General features: G+C 51.3%; 2 protein-coding genes and 1 pseudogene across 2 annotated transcripts; 1 reads left to right on the top strand and 2 right to left on the bottom strand.

Annotated features, from left to right (window-relative positions):
• Positions 1-494: 494 nt before the first annotated feature.
• On the bottom strand, positions 495-2523 carry LOC135999597 (olfactory receptor 14A16-like). Its single transcript, XM_065653160.1, has 2 exons — positions 1613-2523; positions 495-537 (listed from the first exon to the last, which is right to left on the bottom strand). Exons 1-2 carry the CDS (start codon positions 2521-2523, stop codon positions 495-497), a joined length of 954 nt encoding a protein of 317 aa, XP_065509232.1.
• A 10239-nt stretch (positions 2524-12762) lies between these two features.
• LOC135999702 (olfactory receptor 14C36-like) lies at positions 12763-22137 on the top strand (annotated as a pseudogene).
• A 2146-nt stretch (positions 22138-24283) lies between these two features.
• LOC135999608 (olfactory receptor 14J1-like) lies at positions 24284-25198 on the bottom strand. Its single transcript, XM_065653171.1, has one exon. It carries the CDS (start codon positions 25196-25198, stop codon positions 24284-24286), a length of 915 nt encoding a protein of 304 aa, XP_065509243.1.
• Between the last annotated feature and the right edge of the window lie 445 nt (positions 25199-25643).

Here is a 25643-nt window from a genome sequence, read left to right as displayed (position 1 = left end):
TCACAGTCCCCTTCACAGCCACATGCTTCTGACTGGATTAGGAGACACTGACACACAGCTGATGTCATAACACACCATACCCATCCATCAACCTCCTATGGCCCAGGACCTGACCAGATGAATGTATGCTTGTATTATGGAAGTTATCAAATGTATATCCTACTAACGATTTGAGCACATAAACATCCCAGTGCTGCATCCAGGCAGATTCCTCTGGTATGTAACATCCAACGTGAAGTGACCTCTAGACACTGTCTGCCCCACAGGCCTTCATGGAAGCTCAAGGAATGTCTGGTTATTTTTCACTTGGGCTCATCTCACCTCGGGTTCCTGTCACCTCACACACATGATGTGCGTGCTAACGGCTCATCTGTTCAATGAAAACCTCCTGTTGCCACTCCCAAGGGATGGGAGGTACCTCAGCCTTAAGGTTTGTCCCCCTGCTCTGTCTTCATCTGAGATGTCCCACGTCATGTGGAATGGGCACAGAGATCTCAGTTCAAGGAAGGACAACCCAGTGCTGCATTCATGTGTTTTCCCGTGGGATGTTCCTCCCAACATGAAGTGACCTTGAGACACTGTCTGTCCCCCAGTCCTTCACGGAAAACCCTGGAATAGCTGATGGTGTTTTTGCTCACTAGGGTTCATGTCAACTCATGTACATGATGTGCGTGCTCATATCTCATTTGTACAATACAAACACGGACTGCTGAACTACTCATTCAGTGTCCATCCATGGAGGGAAGAACAACCTCTGTGGGTGGGAGGCCAGTGCTGGAAAAGGTGGTTGTGAGGGGCCAGTCCATGGTATATTGGCCTGAGGCTCCTTCCGAAGGGGTGTCCAGTGCACAGGGGCACAGCCCAGCCCCTGCTCTGCTGGTCCTGCAGGTCTCTGGCAGGAGGCCTGGCTGTGAGAGGACACTGCTGTGTGCCCAGCCCTGCACACACACACTGTGCAGCTGCACAATGGTGTTTCATCTGTGGGCCACTTTCTTGGGCATGTTCTTGAGAAAAGCTATGAAAGAAGACCTAAAACTTCCAGGACTGCACTCAGCAGATCACCATTCTTCATGGAACGCTGTTCTGAGGCCAGCTCTGTCACAGCAGTGCCCATTGCCTGTCCCTGCCTGCGCTCACAGGACTGACACACAGCAGGACGGTGACCAAGCTGCCAGAGCACTCAGGCCTTGCACCAACACAAGGGATGAGAAGGAGAGTGTGGGAGTGGAACGAGAACAGCTCTGGAAGACCAAGGGCTGCTGCTCCCTGTTAGTGCTGCCAGGCTGGGACTCTGCTCCCCTCCACTAATGCAGACAGAAACTGTCCCTGCAGCTCCAAAAAGGCCTTAAAAGAAGATCTCAGGGGAAAAATAAAACAAAATGAAACACTGCAGGGCCTTTTATACATTTTTTTAAAAAAGTAGAGAAAAGGGCTCCTCATTTCCATAGACACTTGGTCAGAAAAAAAGGCAGACAGTGAATTAGGAAAGGAATGACAACTTTATGACAAAACACAACCACAACAACAAGAAACACATTGAATGTAATGAGTTAGCCTATAACTGCTATGCAGAGGGTGAGAGTTTGTTGCTGTTTCTTATTGAAAAAGTGCAGTTATCAATTTCCACACTGAATCCTGGAGCTCCTGGTTCCTCATGCTGTAGATGAGGGGGTTCGCTGCTGGAGGCAGCACTGAGTACAGAACAGACACCACCAGGTCCAGTGAAGGGGATGAGATGGAGAGGGGTTTCAGGTAGGCGAAAATGCCAGTGCTGATGAAAAGAGAGACCACGGCCAGGTGAGGGAGGCAGGTGGAAAAGGCTTTGTGCCGTCCCTGCTCAGAGGGGATCCTCAGCACAGCCCTGAAGATCTGCACATAGGAGAAAAGAATGAAAATAAAACAGATGAAAGCTAAAAAGACACCAACCACAAGAAGCCCAGCTTCCCTGAGGTAGGAGTGTGAGCAGGAAAGCTTGAGGATCTGGGGGATTTCACAGAAGAACTGGTCAACAGCATTGTCCTTGCACAGTGGCAGTGAAAATGTATTGGCCGTGTGCAGCAGAGCATAGAGAAATCCAGTGGCCCAGGCAGCTGCTGCCATGTGGACACAAGCTCTGCTGCCCAGGAGGGTCCCGTAGTGCAGGGGTTTGCAGATGGCAACGTAGCGGTCATAGGACATGATGGTGAGCATAGAATACTCTCCTACTATCAAGAAGGTAAATGAAAAGAGCTGTGCAGCACATCCTGTGTAGGAAATAACCCTGGTGTCCCATAAAGAATTTGCCATGGATTTGGGGAGAGTGGTGGAGATGCAGCCCAGGTCAAGGAGGGAGAGGTTGAGCAGGAAGAAGTACATGGGGGTGTGGAGGTGCTGGTCACAGGCTATGGTGGTGATGATGAGGCCGTTGCCCAGGAGGGCAGCCAGGTAGATGCCCAGGAAGAGCCAGAAGTGCAAGAGCTGCAGCTCCCGTGTGTCTGCGAATGGCAGGAGGAGGAACTGGGTGATGGAGCTGCTGTTGGACATTTGCTGTTTCTTGGAATGTGGACTCTGTTCAAAAAAAAAAAAAACAACTTAAAATTAGGACAAACTCCTCTTAGCAAAGCCACATCATTTTTTATAGATATCACCCCAATAGAAATGCATTTCATTTCTCTGTTGTGTGCTGGCTGAGTGTGCTGTGAGGAGCAGGACCTCTGCCCGTGTGCTGCCCAGCAGCCAGCTTTGCTCTGCTGCAGCAGGGACGTGGGACCTGGTTTGTGACAGCTCTGACATTCACAAGGAATGGCAGATGTAATCCACCTGCAATGAAAAAGTTTAATATCTGTCCTCATGGCTGTCAAGGGCTTGGGCTGCAAAGGAGACAATTTCCATATTTTTATAAATATTTTATCTGGTTTTTTTTTTGTTTTCCATCACCACTTCAGGTGAGTGCTGTTTTTTTAGGGGTAGAAATCCTAATTTTTGTGATTGAAAATGTGATGAATCTAGAGACAGGAGAGGCAAAAAGGCTCAGCTTTCTCTGGTGCTTTATTGAGTCACACAGCAGAAGTCTCCATCAGGATTTTACTCATCTGTCTGTGCTTCAGTTTGTGCTGCCTTGAAAATCACTTCAGAAACAAATTAATCTAATTAATCCAAACAACTGGACTCACACTGGAGAAGGAGAGCCCTGCTTGAAAGGGCAGATCTGCAAACTCTTCTCTGTCCCAGCCCAGAGGTGGAGACGTGCTGGAGAGAGCAGGACACGACCCCTCACCCAGAGAAGCAAAGGACCCTGGCAGGAGAGTGCGGACCCCAAGGAAAGGCTCAGCACTCCTGGCATCCTACAGCAGAGCTGGGCCTTTCTGGGGGCAGCTGGTGAGCCCAGCAGGACAGGCAGAGCAGAGTCAGGGCTCCTGGAGATGGGATGTGCTAAAGGGACAGTCCGATCATTGCCCAGCAGACAACCCCCAGCAGCCACCTGCAGAGCAGGAGCAAAAGAGCTCCTGACCAGCCCCTGCTCTGCTGCCTGGAGCTGTCCCTGCCTGCAGCTGTGTCTCTGTGCCCAGGTCTCCTCCTGTCAGTGTCACAGACCCCATCCCAGCCGCTGTGTGCTCAGCTCTGCCCTGCAGACCCCTCCCAGCAGCCGGGCACTGCCCAGGGGCAGCTCTGTGTGGGCCGGCTCTGATGGGAACATCAGACCAACAATAATGAGCCTGGAAAAGTCATCCTGATGCTGTCTGGAAGCCAGGATGTGTTGATTTCTGATACTCCCAAGTTTATTCACTTCTAAGACTCACAGATTTGGAATTTCACTTCATCCTCCTGAACTGAGACATTAATTTCTGTGTTCCATTGGGCTCATAGACAACCCAGAGTATGAGACTGATAAAACAGGATCCTTCTCTTTCACAGAGCCCCTGTCTTGCTGTGCTTTTTAAAAGCCCCCTGGGAATGTCCTTCAGTGAACTGGAGCTGTGAACAGCCCTGACACACACAACACCAACTCCATAGCAGGACCCTGCCCAGCCAGAGGTTGCTCCTTCCCCCCACAGCTTCTCCCCACAGCACCATGGGGATCTCCCCGGGCAGGCTGAGCGCTGACCCTGGCAGGCGGCAGAGTCCCTGCCCCGGCACAGCCCTGGGGTGCAGGGACCCTGCTCTGCAGGACAGCGCTGGGCACCCTTGGCTGCACAATCGACTTCTCAGATTTCCCAAACTGCTGAACAAGAGTCCTCTCCATAGGGATCCCACAAGCTGTGGCTGTTCCAGCTTTAGGAGATGCCTCCAGGAGCTACAGCTGCATTGCCCTGGACCCAGAGACTTACCATGTCAAGGGGCTGCAAAGAGTTCTCCTCCAGTGAGCTCTCAGTCATCCTCCCCATCCTGACCACCTTTAATCTCTCTCTGCCTTGCTCGTCTCCCTGAGATCCCCAGGCAGAGCCCTCAGCCCTGCTGCGCTTTGCAGAGGAGCTGCTCCTGGGCAGAGCTGTCTCTCTGCAGCGCTGCCGCTTGCCATGAGCTCCCTCTGTCCCAGGAGCCCAGCCCAGCTCAGCAGCACAGGAGCAGCCCCAGGCACTTTAATGACCCCTCTGGTGGCTTTGGTGCTGAGTCCATGAACCTCAGACCCTGAGAAGAAGTTGAAGAAACCTCTCAAGAAGTCAAAGTCAGATTCAAACACCAATCTTTCTTGTAATGTTAATGGGTCCCACTGAGAAACACTACTGAGCAACCATCCGCAGGGTAAGTTAAGACAGAAAACTGAAAGCAGTGGTGACAGGTCAGGAAAAGCAAAGTACAGGTGGCTCTGCTGCTGTGTAAACCTGGATGTGTTTCATTAACCAAAGGCCCAAGCCCTGACCCCCATGCCCTGGGAAATCAGATCCTGTCCCTCCCACGTTTTCCAGGGCTCTTCCTCGGACAGTGTGATGTGGGGCTGTGCAAGGCCAAGGGCAGGACTATGGTCCCACACCTCCCAGGTTCCTGGCTGGGGACAAGGAGGCCATGAGGCCCCTGTGCTGTAAGGACAAGGTGTCTCCTCACAGGCATCAGAGGTGGAGACAACAGCCATCGCTAAGGGGAGAAGGAGCTCATGTCTGTTGGGGGCTTTCAGCCTTTTTACATGCCTTGGTCATCTCCACGACAGCCTGTCCTATGCTGTGGCATCACCTGCACCTCTTTCCCTGCAGGCTGGAGACATCCCCCCTGCTGCCCCACCTTGCTCTTGTCTGAGCATCTTCCTTTCTTTGCTGATATCTCTCTGTCCTCCCCAGCTGTTCCTTGAAGCACAAAGCCTTGGGCTGATGCAGACTCCCTCTGGGTGACCTGCTCCACCACAGCACTGCCCTTCCACTCACATTCCTTGCTGCTTATGTCCGGCCTGGACCTCCCCAGCTGCATTGTGTGCCATTATTTCTTTCTCGTGCTGTTTCCCACCATCTCTGAAACCACCCTTCAAGCACTCTCAGGCTTCTCTCCTATTACTGCCGCCTCCCCAGCACTGCTCACTTCCCCTTGTTCAGTTTCAGAACTTTCTGATGGGCGACTGCCAGATTTTCTCAAGGTCTGGACTCTCCCTTGACTGAAGGTCCATTTGCTCAGCTGTTAATGTTTGCATGCGGATGGCTTATCCTGATGAGGGTGTCTCTCCTAAGACAAGAGCATGAAGAGTTACAGGACACAGAGAGTGGAATTTTGCCTTCATGTGGGAGAGCATTTGGAATGCATGGAGACAATGTCAGCTGAACGTTGAGGAGTCAGCGTGAGAGGGCAGAACAACATGGGCTATGTTGTGGTGACTGGACATCAGCTACAGGCTCCCTGATGAGGAAGAGGAATTAGATGAGGCCTCCTTCAGATAAATGAAAGAAGCGTCATGTTTCCAGGCCTCAGGTTTCCTTGTTGCAGACCTAAAATATTCCAATATCTGCAAGGTACCAGGCGTCCAGGAGGGTTTTGGAGCTCATTGACAACATCTTCCTGACACGGGTGACTGAGGGGTCAGTGAGGTGAGGTGCCCTGTGGGACTTCACACCTACAAACCAGAAAGATTTGGTCAGGGATGTAACAGTCAGGGATGAGAAATTGGAGCTGAGGCCCCTGGAAGATGATAACTGGAGGATGGTGGGTGAGATGGTGACATCGAAGTAGGTGTGAAGGGTGAAGGAGCTCAGGAAATCTGATCGGCCTTACAGAACAGCCTGCTCCAAGCACAAGAATGATCTCTCCAAGTACCCATGAAAAGAAGCATTTATCTCGTGAGGCTGCTTGTCTGAACTGATGGAGCTCCAGGGCTAAAAGGCAGCACACAGGAGGTGGAAGCAGGGGAAGCTGCAAAGGGGGAATTTAGAAACCTTGTCTATAGATGTAGGGAGTGATGCCAAAGCTGCCCTGGATTTCATACCTGCAGGGGAGGCTGAGGGCAGCAAGATGAGCTGACACAGCTTCCTTACAGTAAAAGAAGAGACAGGGCGATTATGGGCCTGCTGCTGAACTTCCTAAGAGTAGAATCAGACAGGACTGAGGGACTTCATGGCTTCTTTGTCTCCATCTTCACCAGCAAGGTCTCCCAGGACTTTGTTCCTGAAGGCAGGAGTCTGGAGAACACCCAGGAGTGGATGGGGCTCAAGTCAGGGGTTACCTGAGTAAACTCAAACACAATTACAGAAAAGGAGATGGGTCATTTGACCAGCTCCCTGAACACAGGTATAGCTGTGCTGTGGCATCTGAGATTCCCAGGAGCACCCACCTTTTGGTCCAGAGGATGTGACTCCTCTTGAGGTGGCCTGGACTATCTCCTCACTCACATGGTGATTTAGGCACCCACTTTTCTGACATATTCAGTCTTTATCAGGAGATGCTCCACATCCATATGAACTGGAGGCTGCTGATACCACCTGTTCTGGAAAGGAAGGGAAGGGTGAGCAGGGAAGGAAACAGAAGAAATGTGGCTTTATTCCTATTTATTATGGAAATGCTCTCTGTTTGGCTATTCCTGAAATCTCCCTAATCATCCACACCAGACTTGAAGCCTTCAGGAAAATGCTGCACAGAGCCTTGGCTGGTAAGAGCATTTTGGATGTTAATGAGCCCTCTGCTGCCATGATCCTGAACTGCAGATGCTGAAAGAATGAACAAACCTCTAATGAAGTGAAAGGCAGAAACAAACTGAAGTGTGTGAGGGTGTTTGGGACCCCACGAAGGGCCATCACTGACCCAGCGCTGAAGGAAACAAGCAGTCGAGGTCCCTGTCCCTGGAGGCTGGTGAAGCAAAAGCCTTGAGACACTGGCTACAGGTGGTAAAGGTGATGTGCAGGTCGCTCTGATGCCATGTGAGCCCTTCATGTCTGTTCATCATCAGAATGGTGTGGGGGACTACAGTGGGTCCATGGATTCCCTGACGGAGGGCATGGGAACAGAGATCAGCCTTGAAGATATTAAGGCCTACCCATGAGAAAGATGGGAGTAAAGGAGTGTCCGGACATATTAATGTGTACCCGTGAGAGAGAAGGGAGTAGAAGAGTAACATTGATGATAGCAAAATCAGCCAATGAGATGTTACTGCTGTAACTTGTAACCGATAGTGAAGAGACACAGGAATTGGTAAAACTGTATAAAAATGCACTTGTGGCAATAAATGGCATCTACTACTTTCATCCTGGAAGAACTTGGTCTATGTCATTTGTCTGTCTCAACCAGGACAGAAAGGCTGAGCCCTGACCCCAGGACCAGCCAAAGGAGATCATTTCTCTCTGATATTTCTCAGGCTCAGCCTGTGGTCATTGTGAAGGTATTTGTGTTTTGGGTGTGGGTTTGGTGCCAGGTGCTGTTGCTTTATCCACAAGGCTCTGGTGTTCTGATGATTTGGCAATGCCTGTGAGGTCCTCAAAACCCATTCAGCTTCTTTCATAGACCTGGCGATGGTTCTCAATCACCTAAGCCGTCCCAGTCCCAATCTTGCTTGAATCCTCAATTTGGATCCATGCCCCAGCACTGAAATGCACATGTTCCTTCTTCTGCTGCCCTAAAATTAAAACCAAAGTCAGTCGATTCCACATTAACATGACCAGCCCATGCTCTTCAGGTCTTCTTCTTGCCTTTAACACACTCACTGCTATGCATAGACCACTCTCATCCTGCACTCCCATGTGTCTCACAAACCTTTCGCTCTTGTCATCCAGCAATAGGCCAACACTCCAGGAGGTTGGTGCTTCCTCCAGGCTCATGGATGATTCCTGAGGACCATCCAAGTGTGGGGAGTGTAAGAGAGGAGCAGAGCGAGGTCAGCTCATGGGCCATGATGGAGCACAGCCAGCCCCAGCAGCAGCCATTCCCCATCTCCCAGGCACAGCCATGCCCACAGCATGCAAATGTCACTGCCTTATATGATTAGTCCAAGAGAAGCCTGCCTTCTTTCCATAACCCCCTAAAAACCTTCCTCCTGTTCCCCCTCCACCCACAAACATCAACCGCATTCCACTTGCAGGCTCAGACATGGTTGTAAGGATTTACTAACATCGTCAGCCATCACCCTTTTCTACCTCACATCCCCTGACCCTCTCCCACACCACACATGGGCGGTCACTGCTGCTCAGGGCCTCTCGCTCTTCAGAAGATGACTTGAACTTCTTGGTTCCTCCTGGTGCTTGTTATAATCTTTCTTGCTCCCTGCAGACCTCATGGTGAGTTTTCTTGTTCATGTCAGGGTCTTCATAACCAGCTCTTATGGAATGCTTGTCTTTATGTGATCATCCGTGCAGGTGTTATCCCAGAAAAGTACCAAATATATCAAATCTGATGCTGAGTGAAATGCAATAAAACCTTGTTGAGCCACCTCCATAGCTGTGCCTTTCCAGCAAGGAGTTTCTCCTGAGAAAGGGATCCAGCCTCTGCCACTCTCTGGAGAGGAACATGAGCAGTGTCTGTGCACCTGGGGATGCAAAGGGTGACTTTTGCAAGACCACCCTTTATCTGAACCACAGAGATACGTACGTATGGATGGGGTATCAAGCCTCTTAGTGCAGCAGAGATTGGAGTTCTGATCTCCCTTCATCTGCCCTGTGTGACAGTGTTTAAAATCAACTACCCCAGTCAAAAAGTTGCTTTTGATTCTCTTCACAGTCTGAAGCACCACATGGGTCAGGAGATGAGCCGAGATACTCAGCGAGGACTCACGCTTCTGTGTTCTTAAACTTTAGGTGTTCCCGGGAATCTCAGGAGACAAGGCGTGTTGATTCCTGGGTTCAAGGAGCTGGTCGAGTTCCTCGTCTCCATTTCTGTAATGGTGCCTTTATGCCTGGCTGATGTGCAGAATCTGTACATGGACGTTGACAGCTGTTGAACAACCTGCTCTGAAAGGATTGACAAGGTGGCCTGTTCTTTCTGGAAGGGTATTAGCACAGAAAAAAAGAAGAAGCTGGGTTGGGGCAAATGAAAAGGGATGCAAAAGTTGTGGTCAGGACTGTTTATGGCTACTTGTAAAGCAGCCCTGTGCCTCATGTGAATTATTTCTGTGATCAGAGAGAAACTGAGAGTGCTCTCTTAATAGAAAACCTGAAGGGAAAGGAAGGACAGCGTCATCCAGACTGGATAGGTCCTCAGAAGGTGTCTTGTCCAACCTCCTGCTCAAAGCAGGATCAGACCAGATTACTCAGAGATTTATCCAAACACATCTTGGTTGCTTTCTGGGACAGAGTGAGTGCGCACTCCTCGGAAACAGCTTCCAGTGCTTGACTATGCTCATGATCAAAAAGTTTCTCCTTTTATCTCGTGTCCTTCTAAGCCCAACCATCCAGATTGCTTTTTACCCATCGACTTGCACACCAATGCAGACCATAATACACTACCTTGGACACAAGAATGTTGCAGGGGATGACGCTGAATGCCCTGCTGACTTCCAGGTAACAGACCATCAATGTTCTCCCCACGTCCAGCAACCCTGTCCTTTCCTCACAAAAAGCAAAGAGGAGGAACAGACACAATATACCCTGGGTAAACCCCATCACCTTCTCTTTCAGACACCCAGAAATGGGGTCAGGGTGCACATGCTCTGGTGCACAGCCTTGAGTTCCCCTGCTCATCTGTTGGCCATTTTTGAAAAGCACACACACAATTTGTGAGAGCTGCCAGTGGTCAGGGAGTCCCCCCAGTGTCCATGAGCTTTCAGAGATGGTGGAGAGTGGCCTCCCTGTGACATGGTCCTGCTGTCTCAGCTCCTGGGATGCTGCCCCTCCTGTCCCATAGACTGGTCAGGATTGTGTTAGTTCCAGTGAGCCCTGACTTGACCTCCATCCACTGCTGGTTGTTCTCCTCCAGATTCCTGCCTCCAGTCACAGTGGCCTGGGAGAACATGCTGGTGAAGATGGAGGACAAGAAGACACAGAGATTCTCACCTCTTTCTCTTATTAAATTCATCAGTGGCCACACTGTGTCTTTGTTTCTCCTTTAACTGTTCCTGAAGTAGGAACAGCTCATTATGGGGCCCTTGAATGTCCTTACAGGTCTAGACTGAGATTTGATCTGGACTGTTGCTGTGCTTGGAGGCTGCTGTCCTTGAAGACCAGATGAACTAACTTCTGCCACCCTGCCTTGGCAGTTTATTCCATCCGTGTCACAGCTCTGTCTGCAACACTGACAGCTCCAGCTCCCCCAGTCAGGTCCCTGGCTGAGGACATTGCCTCACATCTGGGCTGAACCCCCCCAGCTGTGGCACCAGCCCAGCTCTGACCTGCCACACGGAAACCTGGTACCAAGGGTCCAAGAGCCTATGTGAGCAAAGGATTTGCTTCAGAGCAGAGACATGACGTGGCCAAAAGATTGCTGAATGTCTTTCTAGACCTAGGAGTATAAAACCAGAATGAAATGCCTAACTTCATTCAACTGAAGATATTTCTCCCCTAGCTTGGAGAGATTAGATCCTTTGCTGTAACATTCCTGGTGTCCTGTCTAATGATGGAACAAGTAAAGATGATTCTCATACCGATTTATTTTTTAATATGAAGAATACAATGCTGGTAAGAAGTGTCTCTGCAGTAGATAGATAATCAACATCTCTGATTACTTCAGGTTGTTTCAAAGGATGTGCCCCTGGAGCCCCAGGGACACCTGGAGGGAGCCCAGAGGGGACAAGAAAGGGACATCATGGGCTGCTCCTGTGCTGCTGAGCTGGGCTGGGCTCCTGGGACAGAGGGAGCTCATGGCAAGCGGCAGCGCTGCAGAGAGACAGCTCTGCCCAGGAGCAGCTCCTCTGCAAAGCGCAGCAGGGCTGAGTGCTCTGCCTGCAGCACCCAGGGCAGAGGAGCCAGGCAGAGAGTGAGACGGCAATTTGGAGTGGGAGGACAGCTTAATGTTTACTAGGAGAGAAATCACCACAGCTCTTACTACAGTGAGTCCCTCAGTGCAGGGCAGCGCAGCTGTAGTTCCTGGAAAGATCTCCTAAAGCTGGCACATGCTGCAGCTTACAGAACGTGTCGGGAAACTCTGAGGTCCAGAGCAGGGACTCCCCACTGCACCATCAGAGGGCTGGCTGTGACGGGGATGGGTGCAGGGGGAGCAGCCAGGGGTGCCCAGGGCTGTCGTGCAGAGCAGGGTCCCTGCACCCCAGGGCTGTGCCGGGGCAGGGACTCTGCCGCCTGCCAGGGTCAGCGCTCAGCCTGCCCGGGGAGATCCCATGGCAGCAGCTGTGGGTGGAAGGAGCGACCCCCGGCAGGGCAGGCAGGGAGTTTGTGGGGCTGAAGGGTGTTGTGTGGGTCAGGGCTGCTCAGAGCTCCAGATCACCCCCACAGACATTGCAGAGGGTCCTTCTGAACAACGACATCAAGACAGCAACAGCTGCAAGGGAAGGAGTCTGCGCTTTCAGCTTTCCACTCTTGGTTGTCTGGGTGTGCAGTGGGAGATGGGGATTTGTTTCTCGTCTTTGGAGAAGACGCTGAGACCCCAATTCTTGTTAGGACTTGTCTGAGGTGCTCCTGAGCCCCTGCACACACAGAGCTGCCCCTGGGCAGTGCCAGGAGGTGTGAGCAGGACAGAGCTGAGCACACAGCGGGTGGGACGGGGTCTGTGACACTGACAGGGAGCAGACCCAGGGACAGAGACACAGCTGCAGCAGCAGAGACATGGCAGAGAGAGGGAGCTGCAACCAGAAATGCTGGGGATGGGTATTAGGAGCCCCCCTGCCATCCCCTGCAGTGCAGACACATTTCCCAGTGCAACCCCCTGGTCTCCCCTTCTCCCCAGCAGAACCTCTGCCCCAAAGCCATGGGGTCCAAGTCATGAGTCTCCACCTCAGTGGCTGGACCTCCAGATGAAGGGTTCCTGGAACGTGGTACTCAAAAAAGGTGCTAAAAGTACTTGCTCTACAGTGTCATTCTGTGAGTGGCAGCAGCACAGCCAGGTAAGGAGAAGGTTTCACAGCATGCCTGTCTGCCTTCCTGTCCTTGCTTTATTTCTCAGGAGCACTGCAGTGTTCTTCCCTGTTCCTCTACCTGTCCCTGGTGCTCTTGCTCTCTGGGGTTGGGTGAGCATGTGGGTCAGTTGTTGTTCTGACACCAACACAGGGGGTCCTGCCCCAGAGGTGTGTTCATGAAAACTAGATGCCCAAGCTGCATTTTAAGCTGTGATGAACTGTTTTTCACACTTGATAGAAAGAGAGAATGAGCTGAAACATCCCTCCATCAGGGAGGGGATTTTCCATGAGAAACAGCATGTTTATTTTCCTCAGAGAAGTCTCCCCTGATGTGTCATTGTCTTCCTCCTTGCACAGGTCCTCATGCTCACAGGCAGTAAATGTCCAACAGCAGCTCCATCACCCAGTTCCTTCTCCTTCCATTCACAGACACACGGGAGCTGCAGCTCTTGCACTTCTGGCTCTTCCTGGGCATCTACCTGGCTGCCCTCCTGGGCAACGGCCTCATCATCACCACCGTAGCCTGTGACCAGCACCTCCACACCCCCATGTACTTCTTCCTCCTCAACCTCTCCCTCCTCGACCTGGGCTTCATCTCCACCACTGTACCCAAATCCATGGGCAACTCCATGTGGGACACCAGGGCCATCTCCTACGCAGGATGTGCTGCACAGCTCTTTTCGTTTACCTTCTTTATAGTAGCAGAGTATTCTCTGCTCACCATCATGTCCTACGACCGCTACGTTGCCATCTGCAAACCCCTGCACTACGGGACCCTCCTGGGCAGCAGAGCTTGTGTCCACATGGCAGCAGCTGCCTGGGCCACTGGGTTTCTTCATGCTCTGCTGCACACAGCCAATACATTTTCACTGCCACTGTGCAAGGGCAATGCTGTGGACCAGTTCTTCTGTGAAATCCCCCAGATCCTCAAACTCTCCTGCTCAAACTCCTACCTCAGGGAAGTTGGGCTTGTGGTGGTCAGTGCCTGTTTAGCATTTGGGTGTTTTATCCTCACTCTTTTCTCCTATGTGCAGATCTTCAGGGCTGTGCTGAGGATCCCCTCTGAGCAGGGACGGCACAAAGCCTTTTCCACGTGCCTCCCTCACCTGGCCGTGGTCTCCCTGTTTGTCAGCACTTGCATGTTTACGTACCTGAAACCCCCCGCCATCTCTTCCCCATCCCTGGACCTGGTGGTGTCTGTTCTCTACTCGGTGGTGCCTCCGGTAGTGAACCCCCTCATCTACAGCATGAGGAACCAGGAGCTCAAGGATGCCCTGAGGAAACTCATGGCTGGATTCTTGTCAAAGGCATTAAACTTCCCATGTTCTGCATATCACTCATGACATATCTCATGACAGGCCCGACCCTGTCTTTTTTATATTATGTAATTGTGGATGATTGTTTGGAGTTGGGGGAAGGCTTGTTTGGTTTTACTTTTTTAACTATGATAATATTGCCCACAAAGAAATGTTATTATTCATCCCGCTTCTAATTCTCTGTACACCTTTATACTTCAAGTCATCAATCTTGTAAATAAGAAGTCATGCTCTCTGTGGATTTAAACAAAATAAATGACCCTGCAGTGAACTGTTTGTCTGAAGTCTTTCCTCTGCAGCCCTTGGGAAGCTCAATACAAGCTGTCTGTGGGCAAAGATGGAAGAAACAGCCCCAGCAGAGCAGCTCTGCCAGGGAGCACCAGCCTTGCTCTTTCCGGAGTCCTTCTCTTTCCACTTCCCCACTCTCCTTCTCAGCCCTTGTGTTGGTGCAAGGCCTGAGCGCTCCCAAGGCTTGGTCACCGTCCTGCTGTGTGTCAGTCCTGTGAGCGCAGGCAGGGACAGGCAATGGGCACTTTTGTGACAGAGCTGGCCTCGGAACAGCATCTCCATCAGCAAGGGCGTCTCCTGAGCACAGTGCCTGAACGTTTAGGTCTTCTTCCAAAGTTCCTTGAAGAACATTCCTAAGGAACAGACTCTCAAGAGGCTCATTGATTTGCGTGTTTCTCTGTGGGCTCAGTGTGATGAGATCAGGGTCCAGTGTGGCTTTCGAGGGACTTCGGGCTGGTTGTTCAGGTGTTGCTTGTTGGTGACCAGCACCCACACAGATGGTGAATAAGGCAGGGTCCCTCTGAGCACCCGCCATGGCCACCCAAGAGTTTGTGTGGGAGGCGGTCAGTGGCAGTGACCACCATCAGCTGGGGCTGCCTCCCAGTCTGACCAGTATGGCCCCGCAGAGTCACCACAGCCCGGGCACCACAGCCCACTTGATCTACAGAGCAAAACCCCCAGCTCGGGGGCTGTGGGGAGCGTGGGGACAGGGTGCAGGAACGGCAGCCAGGCCAGTGCAGGTGTGCTCTCCCTAGGGAAAGGCTTTGTGGGGAGATGGGATGTCCCAGGAGAAGAGCAGGACACAGTGTGTGTGCAAGAGAGACATGGAAACAGTCTGTCGTGCTGCTGGGTGCCAGCTTGGGGCTGTTGTCTCTTGCAGCCACCATCTTGATCACTGTCCTCTCACCATGGCTCAAAGAGCTTTTTCTTCCCCACATGGAAGGACACCTGATGAGTAGGTCAGAAGTCCAGGTGTGCACTGAGGGGACATGTGAGCATGCACATCCTGTGTGGGGGGAAATGAACCCAAATGAGCACAAATGCCATCAGCTGTTCCTGTGGGTGCCATGGAGGCCTGTGGGACAGTGTATTGAGGTCACTTCATGCTGGGAGTAACTTCCCCAAGAAACCACCTGAATGCAGCACAGGGATGTGCTTCCTTGAACTGAGGTCAGTGTGACCTCCCTGGAGACCTGCATCAGCTCCACCACCCAGAAACAGTTGCTGCCCAGCTTTGTGACTGACAGCGGCACCATCTCTGCTTGCAGCACTGTCACTACTATTTCCTGCAACTCTTGCATGTACTGAGTGCCTTGGTGTTGTTTTTTTTGTTTTTTTGTTTTCTGGCGGCCACATCCTGCGACCAGTGCTGGGCCCTAAGGCACCCACTGCATTTTGCAAGAGTTATAGGCTGGACGGTCTGTCTCCAGAAGGCAGCTGCACCTTGGCTATGGGGATTTCTCTCCCCTACAGTCATCACTTCATTCTTGCCCCAGATACAGTTCTGTGGTTGTATTTTAGAGCCATTTGTCCCCTTCCTGTTCACATGGGCATCCCATGAATGCATTGCTGCTCTCTACCCCAGTGTAGACGGGCACAAGTCCTTCTCCACCAGCTCCTCTCACCTCACCAGTGCCACTGTTTTCTACAGCACCCTCATAATTGACTGTGGGGTGCCCAGAACAGCCCTCCTGAGACAGTTTGACAAAGCCTTTTTTCTGCACCATCCTCACATCCCTGCTCAATCCCCTCACCCACAGCTTAAGGACCAGAAAGGTTGGGCAGAAGTGGGGCACTGAGAAAAATGGTCAGGAAAGCTTGGAGGTGCACAGAGAGCCCATCAACATGTTGGCCTGCTGCTCTCTTCTGGAAAGGCCCAGAGGACCTGGAGAGCATTTGCTGTGTCCCAGAAACTCTCCTGGAAGGTTGGGTTATGGAGAAAACTTTTGGTGCAGGAAGGGGCAGACGGGTGCTGGTGGAACTGGCTGGTATCACCATGAGACATCTCTCAAACACCTCAGAAAAGTCATGGCTCTCAGGGAAGTTGCATGGTCCTCTGAGGAAGAAAATATCAAAACAGACTTATCATAGAATCCCAGAATAACTGTGGCTGGAAGAGACCCTTACAATCATCGAGTCCAACCATGACCTAAATCTGGCACTAAACCATGTTCCTAAGAGTCTCATCTATCTGTCTTTTAAACACCTTCAGGGATGGTGACTCCTCCACCTCACTGGGCAGTCTGTTCTGCTGTTTCTAAACCCTTTCTGTGAAGAAATATTTCCTAATATCCAATCTGAACCTCCCCTGGCAGAACTCAAGGCCATTTCCTCTTGTCCTGTCTCTTGGTACTTGGGAGAAGAGACCAACACCCTCCATGCTCCAACCTCCTTTCAGGCAGTTGCAGAGAGTGATAAAGTCTCTGCTCAGCCTCCTTTTCTCCAAACTGAATCCCCCAAGGTCCCTCAGCTGCTCCTCATAAGACTTGTGCTCCAGACCCTCATGAGCCTTGTCACCGTCCTCTGATCTCTCTCCAGCTCCTCGATGTCTTCCTTGTCATGAGGGGCCTAAAACTGACCACAGTGCAAGGGGATGATCACTTCTCTAGTCCTGCTGGCCACAATATTCCTGGTACAAGCCAGGATGCTGTTGGCCTTTTTGGGCACCTGGGCACACACTGGCTCATGTTCAGCCATTGTCGCCAAGACCCCCTGGTTCTTTTCCTTTCCAGACGCTCTTCCCTGAGCCTAGAGCATTCATGTGGTTGTTGTGACCCATGTACAGGACCCAACACTTGGCCTTGTTAAACCTCATACAATTTGCCTCAGCCCAACCATCCAGCTGGTCTAAATCCCACTGTAGAGCCTTCCTACCCTCCAGCAGATCAACACTCCCACCCAATTTGGTGTCATCTGCAAACTTACTGAGGGTGCACTTGATCCCCTCATCCAGATCATTGATAAAGAAACTAAACACAACAGGCCTCAATACCAAGCCCTGGAGAACACCACTCGTGACTGGCCACCAACTGGATTTGGCTCCATTCACCACAACGCTTTGGGCCTGGCCAAAGCATCCTTGTATTCCTCTTGAGTCTCCTGCCCCTCCTTCCAAAGGTTATAAATTCTCCTTTTATTCCCAAGTTCCAGGCCGGCCTTCTTCCCCGACGGCTCGCCTTCCGGCACACAGGGACAGCTGCTCCTGCGCCTCTGAGATCACCTTCTTGAAGAGAGCCCAGCTTCCTGGACTGCTTTGTCCTTCAGAACTGCCTCCCAAGGGACTCTGCCAACCAGCCTCTAAACAGACCAAAGTCTGCCCTTCGGAAGGCCAAGTAGAAATTCTGCTGACCACCCTTCTGGAGTCCAACTCCTGTCCCTGCACAGGACAACCCCACAGTTCACACCGTGTGTCTGAGGACGTTGTCCAGTCTCTTCTTGAACACTGTCAGGCTTGGGGCTGTGACACCTTCCTGGGGAGCCTGTTCCAGTGTCCAGTACCCTCTGGGTGAAGAACCTTTCCCTCATGTCCAGCCTAAACCTCTCCTGGCACATCTTCCTGCCATTCCCTCTGATTCTGTCATTGTTCACTAAAGAGGTGAGTTCGGTGCCTTCCCTTCCTCCTCCCCATTTGATGAAGCTGTAGACCACGATGAGGTGTCCTCTCAGTCTCCTCTCTCCAAGCTGAAAAACCAAATGAGTTCAGCTGCTTGTTATACATCTTCCCCTGCAAACGTTTCACCAATTTTATAGCCTCTTCTGGACACTCTCTAGCAGCCTATTATCTTTTTTATACTGTGGCATCCAGAACTGCAAACAGTGCTCCAGGTGAGGCTGCAGGAGAAGACTCTAGACCATAGGAGAGACACTGGATCAGCACCAATGAGATAATGCTGCAATCACCTCATCTACAAACTCAAAAATAATAAACTATAACTTTAACCAAAAAACAAAGTAATTTTTATTACAAGGCTTTGAAATCATTCTCTGTGACTACACCAGGAAACCTCTCTAATCAACTGTACAAGACTAGAAGGAAACTACAAGAAGAGACATGGTTTGTTAGAGCTTTTTTCAGTATAATGAGCCCCATGGTGTATTTGGTGATGAGTCCTTGAACCTCAGGTGCTGAGAGGAGATTGCACAAACCTTGCCAGAAGTCAAAGTCAGAAGAAGAAGGTATTAAGTACCTTGAAGTATTAATGAGTTCCACTGAGGGCAAGTACCAGCAAAGCCTCCCCAGGGACTCGTTAGAGCAGAGAATTGGAGGCCATGATGGCAGATAAACAAAGGGTCATGTGCAGGCAGCTGAGGTGCTGAGAAAAGCCTGGTTTTGTTGGATGAAGCAGAGAGGCCAAGGCCTGACCCCCAGCCCCTGGGAAGGCAGATCCTGTCCCTCACCCATTGCTCAGGGCTCTTCCTGGGGCAGGGGGATGTGGGCTGTGTGATGCTGAGTGAAGGACAATGGTGTGACAGTTCCCAGCCTTACTGGGGTGTGCAAGGAGGCCATGAGGTGCCCCAGTGCCTGAGGACAACATGATGATTGCCATAGCCAAGGGGACAAAGACTTGGGTTCTCTTGGTTACATCCAGCCTTGCCAGTGCCCTTTGCCATCTCCACCACAGGTTGTCCTACACTGTCCCACAGCTGCTTCTGTTTCCCTGCAGGCTGCAGACACCCATCTCGCTTTCTCCCCCTGCTCTCACCCTGGAGTTTCCATACATTGCCTGATGTGTCTCCACTCTCATGCTCTCTTCCTCGAAACACAAGGTGGTGGACTGATCTCACGCTCTTTCTGGATGATTTCTTGTACAACAACACTACTCTTTGAGTGATATTTCTTCCTCCTTATGTTCCAAGCTGCGCTGTGTGGCAGTGTTTCTCTCCTCTGCTGTAGACAGGAGGACCCTGAAAACTACTGACCTGTCAGCCCCTTACCTGTGCCTGGGAAGATCATGGAACAGATCCTCCCAGAAGCTGTGCTAAGGCACAAGGAGGACAGGGAGGTGATTTGAGACAGCCAGAATGGCTTCACCAAGGGCAAGTTCTGCCTGACTAATCCAGTGGCGTTCTACAATGGAGTAACTACATCAGTGGACAAAGGAAGGGCTATGGATGTCATCTCTCTGGACTTCTGTAAAGCCTTTTACATGGTCCCTCACAACATCCTTCTCTCTACACTGGAGAGATATGGATTTGATGGCTGGACTGTTCCGTGGGTGAGGTACTGTCTCAATGTTCACACCCAAAAAGCAGTGATCAATGGCACGATGGACACTGGTGACAAGTGACGTCCCTCAGGGGTCCATACCGGGATCAGTACTGTTTAATATCTTCATCAATGACATAGTGGGATCAAGTGCACCCTCAGCAAGTTTGCGGATGACACCAAACTGAGTGGTGTTGCTGATATGACTGTGGGACAGAAGGCCATCCAGAGGGACCTGGATAAGCTCGAGAAGTGGGCCCATTTGAATCTCCTAAGGTTGAACAAGGCCATACGCAAGGTCCTGCACCTGGGTTGGGGCAACCCCCTCGCTATCATTACAGGCTGGGGGATGAAGGGATGGAGAGCAGCCCTGATGAGAAGGACTTGGGGATACAGGTGGGTGAAAGACTGGACAGGAGCTGGGAATGTGCTCTTGCAGCCCAGATGGCCAAACATATCTTGGGCTGCATCCAAAGGAGCATGACGAGCAGGTCAAGGGAGGGGATTCTGCCCCACTCCGGTGAGGTCCCACCTGGAGTCCTGCATCCAGCTCTGGGGTCCTCAGTACAGGACAGACATGGAGAGACCAACACCCTCCATACTCCAATCTCCTTTCAGGCAGTTGTAGAGAGTGAGAAGGCCTCCCCTCCGCTTTCTTTTCTTCAGACTAAACAGCCCCAGTTCCCTCAGCTGCTCCTCATCAGACTTTTGCTCCAGCCCCTTCACCAGCTCCATTGCCCTTCTCTGAACTTGCTCCAGCACCTCAAGGTCTTTCCTATAGTGAGGGACGCAAATCTGACCTCAGGATTCAAGGTGGGGGCCTCACAAGCGCCAACTACAAGTGGATGATAACTACCCTGGTCCTGCTGGCTGCGCTACTCTTGATGCATGCCAGGATGCTGGTGGCATTTTGTCCACCCAGGCACATGCTGGCTCATGTTCAGCTGCTGTGAATCAACACCCCCAGATCCCTCTCTGACAGGCAGCTTTCCAGCCACGCTTCCCTTCAGCCTGTACCGCTGCCTGGGGTTCTTGAGACCCAAGTGCAGGACCTGGCACTTGGGCTTGTTAAACCTCAAACAACTACACTCAGCCCATCATTTCATCTGGTCCAGATCCCGCTGTAGAGCCTTCCTACCCTCCAGCAGATCAACACTCCCTCCCAATTTGGTGTCATCTCCAAACTTACTGAGGGTGCACTTGATCCCCTCATCTAGATCATTGATAAAGAGATTATACAGAACTGGCCCCAATACTGAGCCCTGGGGAACACCACTCGTGACTGGCCACCAACTGGATTGGCTCCGTTCACCACAACTCTGTGGGCCCGGGACTCCAGCCAGTTCTTTACCCATCACAGATACACCCATCCAGGCCATGACCTGCAGTTTCTCTAGGAGAATGCTGTGGGATACTGTGTCAAAGACTTTGCTCAACTCTAAGCACACAACATCCACAGCCTGTGTGGTGGATTCACTCCCCCACGACAGACTTTCCCTCATCTGCTAAGCCGGTCACCGTGTCATAGAAGGAGATCAGACTGGTCAAGCAGGATCTGCCTTTCATAAATCATGCTGATTGGGCCCGATTGCTTGTCTCCTATGTGTGACCTCACAGTCCTTTTCCCAGCCATGTTTCTGCTGTTTTCCTATCCCATGGAGAGGCAGAAGGGACCTCACAGTCCCCTCCACAGCCATTGGCTTCCTACTGGATTAGGAGTTCCTGAGACACAGCTGAGCACATGGCAGCGTACCCAGCCATCACCCTCCTTGTGGTGCAGTGTGTGAGCAGATAAAACTAAGCTGCTTTCATCAAATTCATCTAATAGATTTCCTATCAAGGGTTTGAGCGGAGAAACGTTCCTCAGAGGAGCTGCTCTATTTACACTGTTGCATTTTATATCTCTGCTTCTATCTCAATTTTTTTTTTCTTCTTCCTCTGTGTATTCTGTCTCAAAAGAGTTCTCCAAGGAAAAGATTAATGAAATCGTACAATAATGCAGGTTGGAAGAGACCCCTGAACACCATCTCTATTCAACTGATATTTATGGCACCCCAAGGAAGAGCTGAAAGCATTTGTGCTCACTTGGGTTCATCTCACCACATGCACACAATGGACATGCACAAGATATGTATGTTTACAACTCATCTGTACAATGAATATATGGACTTTTTACCTAGTATTTCACAGAATCGCAGAATGTCCTAAGTTGGAAGGAACCCGCAAGGAACATTGAATCCAACTCCTGTCCCTGCACAGGACAACTCCACAGTTCACACCATGTATCTGAGGACGTTGTCCAGTCTCTTCTTGAACATTGTCAGGTTTGGGGCCCTGACACCTCCCTGAGGAGCCTGTTCCAGTGCTCCAGCAACCTCTGGGTGAAGAAACTTTTCCTCATGTCCAACCTGACCCTCCCCTCGCACATCTTCCGCCATTCCTGGGGTTCTGTCATTAGTCACTAAAGAGAAGAGCTCTACCCTGCCCGTCCTTCTCCTCTTGTGAAGAAGCTCTAGCTAACATGAGGTCTCGTTTTAGTCCTTTCTTAAGCTCTGATGCTGAGAAACCCCTTGCTTTGCTTTCTAAAGCAGAAAGGAGAAGCCATGACCTCCAGGCAATGGGAAGGGGAATCCTGTCACTCATACACGGCTCAGGGGTCTACCTGGGACCGTGGGATGTGGGTGTGCAAGGCCGAGGGAAGGACAACACTGGTACAACAACTTCCAGCTTCCTCATTGGGCCTCCATGGAGGCAACGAGGCCCCAGTGCCATGAGGACAACATGTCTTCTCCTAGGCCTCAGTGGCACAGACAACTGCCATGGCCAAGGGGACAGAGACCTGGGTTCTGTGGGTGCCTTCCAGTCTTGCCAGCGCCCTTTGCCATCTCCATCACAGGCTGTTCTACACCGTCATATCCCTGCCCCTCTTTCCCTGCAGGCTGTAGACACCCATCTCGCTTCCCCACCTGCTCTCAGCCCAGCATTTCTGTCCCTTCACTGATGTGTCTGCACCCTCACTGGCTGTTCTTTGGAACACAAAGCCATGGGCTGATCCAGCTCCCTCTGGGTGACCTCTTGCACCACAGCACTGCCCTACCAGTGACATTTCTTCCTCCTGATATCCAGTTCTCGCCTTCCAAACTGCACTTCATGACTTTTTTTCCCTCTTCTTTGTTTTCCCCATTACCAAGGAAAGCTCAGCCACCTGAGTAACTGCCCATCAAACAGAGAACCCAACCTGTTAGTCTTCTTGTCATCTTGCACTCGAACAGAGGGAAGTAATCTCACAATGATCTTCTAAATCCCAAGACCGCTGCTGGCCTTTCAGCTTCTCTGATAGACACGACCATGTCCCTGCTGCTGTCCCATCATGTACTCAGATGAGATGAACATGACAATCCATCTCCAAGGCCTCTTCCTGGGTGGGACCTGTAGGTACTTAGGCAGAGGTTCTTTCCCAGCCGTGTCCCTGCTGCTGGCCTGTCACCTCCAGAGACAGAACTGACCTCACAGTCCCCTTCACAGCCACACGCTTCTGACTGGATTAGGAGACACTGACACACAGCTGATGTCATAACACACCATGCCCATCCATCAACCTCCTATGGCCCAGGACCTGACCAGATGAATGTATGCTTGTATTATGGAAGTTATCAAATGTAAATCCTACTAACAATTTGAGCACATAAACATCCCAGTGCTGCATCCAGGCAGATTCCTCTGGTATGTAACATCCAACGTGAAGTGACATCTAGACACCGTCTGCCCCACAGGCCTTCATGGAAGCTCAAGGAATGTCTGGTAATTTTTCACTTGGGCTCATCTTACCTCGGGTTCCTGTAACCTCACACACATGATGTGCATCCTAACGGCTCATCTGTTCAACGAAAACCTCCTGTTGCCACTCCCAAGCGACGGGAGGTACCTCAGCCCTAAAGTGTGTCCCCTGCTCTGTCTTCATCTGAAATGTCCCACGTCATGTGGAACGGACACAGGGATTTCGGTTCAAGAAAGCACATCCCAATGCTGCGTTCACGTGTTTTCCCATGGGATGTTACTCCCAACATGAAGTGATGTTAGGACACTGTCCCACGGGCTTTCAGGAATCCCCTGGAACAACTGATAGTGTTTGTGCTCACTCGGGTTCATGTCAACTCACGTGAATGATGTGCATGTTCACATCTCATCAATACAACGTAAACATTGAGTGTCCATCCATGGAGGGAAGAAGAGCCTCTGTGAGCTGGGGTGAGAGGCCAGGGTTGGAAATAGTGGTTGTGGAGGGCCAGCGCATGATGATGCCCTGGGGCATCTTCTGTGGGGTGTCCAATGAACATGGGCACAGAATGGACCCTGCTTTGCTGGTCTTGAAGTCCCTGGCAGGAGGCCTGGCTGTGAGAGGACACTGCTGTGTGCCCAGCCCTGCACACACACACTGTGCAGCTGCACAATGGTGTTTCATCTGTGGGCTGCTTCCTTGGGCATGTTCTTGAGAAAAGCTTTTCAAGAAGACCTAAACCTTCCAGCACTGCCCTCAGGAGATCAGCGTTCTTCATGGAATGCTGTTCCGAGGCCAGCTCTGTCACAGCAGTGCCCATTGCCTGTCCCTGCCTGCGCTCACAGGACTGACACACAGCAGGACGGTGACCAAGCTGCCAGAGCACTCAGGCCTTGCACCAACATCATGGGATGAGAAGGAGAGTGTGGGAGTGGAAGGAGAACAGCTCTGGAAAATGAAGTGCTGGTGTTCCCTGGCAGTGCTGCAATGCTGGACTCTTTTCCCGTCCTCCCATGCACAAAGGAACAATCGCTGCAGCTCCCAAAAGGCCTTGCAGGAAGGACATAGCAAAAAACAAATCACTGCAGGAACCTTTATTTTGTTTGGAGAGAAGGAGAGTACTGTGCCACATTTACACAACCAATAGTTATAAAAGAAAAGCCGACAGTGGATTAGAAAGGGGATGACAAAATTATCACAACAAAAAAACAACCAATAACAACAGAAAATCCAGATGACAGGCTGGGCCTGTTATTAGCTCCATTAAAACTCCTTTGTACAAGCAGATCGACAGTTTATTGCTTCAGAAAACACTAAGATATGAGTTTCCTCAGGGCATCCTTGAGCTCCTGGTTCCTCATGCTGTAGATGAGGGGGTTCACTGCTGGAGGCACCACTGAGTACAGAACAGACACCACCAGGTCCATGGATGAGGAGGAAATGGAGGGGGGCTTCAGGTAGGCAAATGAACCAGTGCTGATGAACAGAGAGACCACAGCAAGATGAGGGAGGCATGTGGAAAAGGCTTTGTGCCGTCCCTGCTCAGAGGGGATCCTCAGCACGGCCCTGAAAATCTGCACATAGGACAGCACAATGAAGACAAAACACATAAAAGCTAAAGAAACAGTGACCACCATAAGCCCAAGTTCCCTGAGGTAGGAGTTTGAGCAGGAGAGCTTGAGGATCTGGGGGATTTCACAGAAGAACTGGTCCACAGCACTGCCCTTGCACAGTGGCAGTGAAAATGTATTGGCCGTGTGCAGCAGAGCATAGAGAAACCCAGTGGCCCAGGCAGCTGCTGCCATGTGGACACAAGCTCTGCTGCCCAGGAGGGTCCCGTAGTGCAGGGGTTTGCAGATGGCAACAAAGCGGTCATAGGACATGATGGTTAGCAGAGAATACTCTGCTGAAATGAAAAAGAGAAACATAAAGACTTGTGCAGCACATCCCAAAAAGGAGATGGCCCTGGTGTTCCAGAGAGAGTTGGCCATGGATTTGGGGAGAGTGGTGGAGATGGAGCCCAGGTCGAGGAGGGAGAGGTTGAGGAGGAAGAAGTACATGGGGGTGTGGAGGTGCTGGTCACAGGCTATGGTGGTGATGATGAGGCCGTTGCCCAGGAGGGCAGCCAGGTAGATGCCCAGGAAGAGCCAGAAGTGCAAGAGCTGCAGCTCCCGTGTGTCTGCGAATGGCAGGAGGAGGAACTGGGTGATGGAGCTGCTGTTGGACATTTGTTGCTGATGAGCATGGGGCACTGTCACAGGAGCAAAAGACAGTGACAAGTTAGGGGAGACTTCTCTGAGCAAAATCAAAGCCATTGCTTATGCACCCTCCCCCTGCTCCACACCCCCTTGTCCTTTTCCAGACCTTCCTTCAGCTCCGTGGCTGAGCCCTGGGTGGTGCTGGCTGGAGGTGCCGTGAGGAGCAGGACCTGTGCCCGCTGGCTGCCCAGAAGTCAGCCCTGCTCTGCAGCAGGGGTCATGAGAACGGGGGCAGGGGCCAGACCTGGGGTTCAGCTGTGTCGGATGGACTCGTTCCTGGTACAGAAGGGCCTGTCAGCATCTGCTCTCCCAGTGATAAGGAACCAGGATTACACAAGGCAGTTTGAGATTTTGGGGTTTTTACAGCTTCCTGCAATTGCCCTGGAGAATGTTCTTCTATCTCAGAAACCCTCAG

Source organism: Caloenas nicobarica, chromosome 29 (genome assembly GCF_036013445.1).
Source record: "Caloenas nicobarica isolate bCalNic1 chromosome 29, bCalNic1.hap1, whole genome shotgun sequence".
Taxonomy (NCBI): domain Eukaryota; kingdom Metazoa; phylum Chordata; class Aves; order Columbiformes; family Columbidae; genus Caloenas; species Caloenas nicobarica.
This window is presented reverse-complemented; position numbering and strand designations above follow the sequence as displayed.

Excerpts from the sequence above, each read along its gene's own strand:
- LOC135999597 (XM_065653160.1), bottom strand. The coding sequence starts at position 2,523 with ATGTCCAACAGCAGCTCCATCACCCAGTTCCTCCTCCTGCCATTCGCA. Across the intron at positions 538-1,612 it reads TCAGTGTGGAAATTGATAAC|AAAACACATGAATGCAGCAC; the intron begins TGCACTTTTTCA and ends ACATCCCACGGG.
- LOC135999608 (XM_065653171.1), bottom strand. The coding sequence starts at position 25,198 with ATGTCCAACAGCAGCTCCATCACCCAGTTCCTCCTCCTGCCATTCGCA.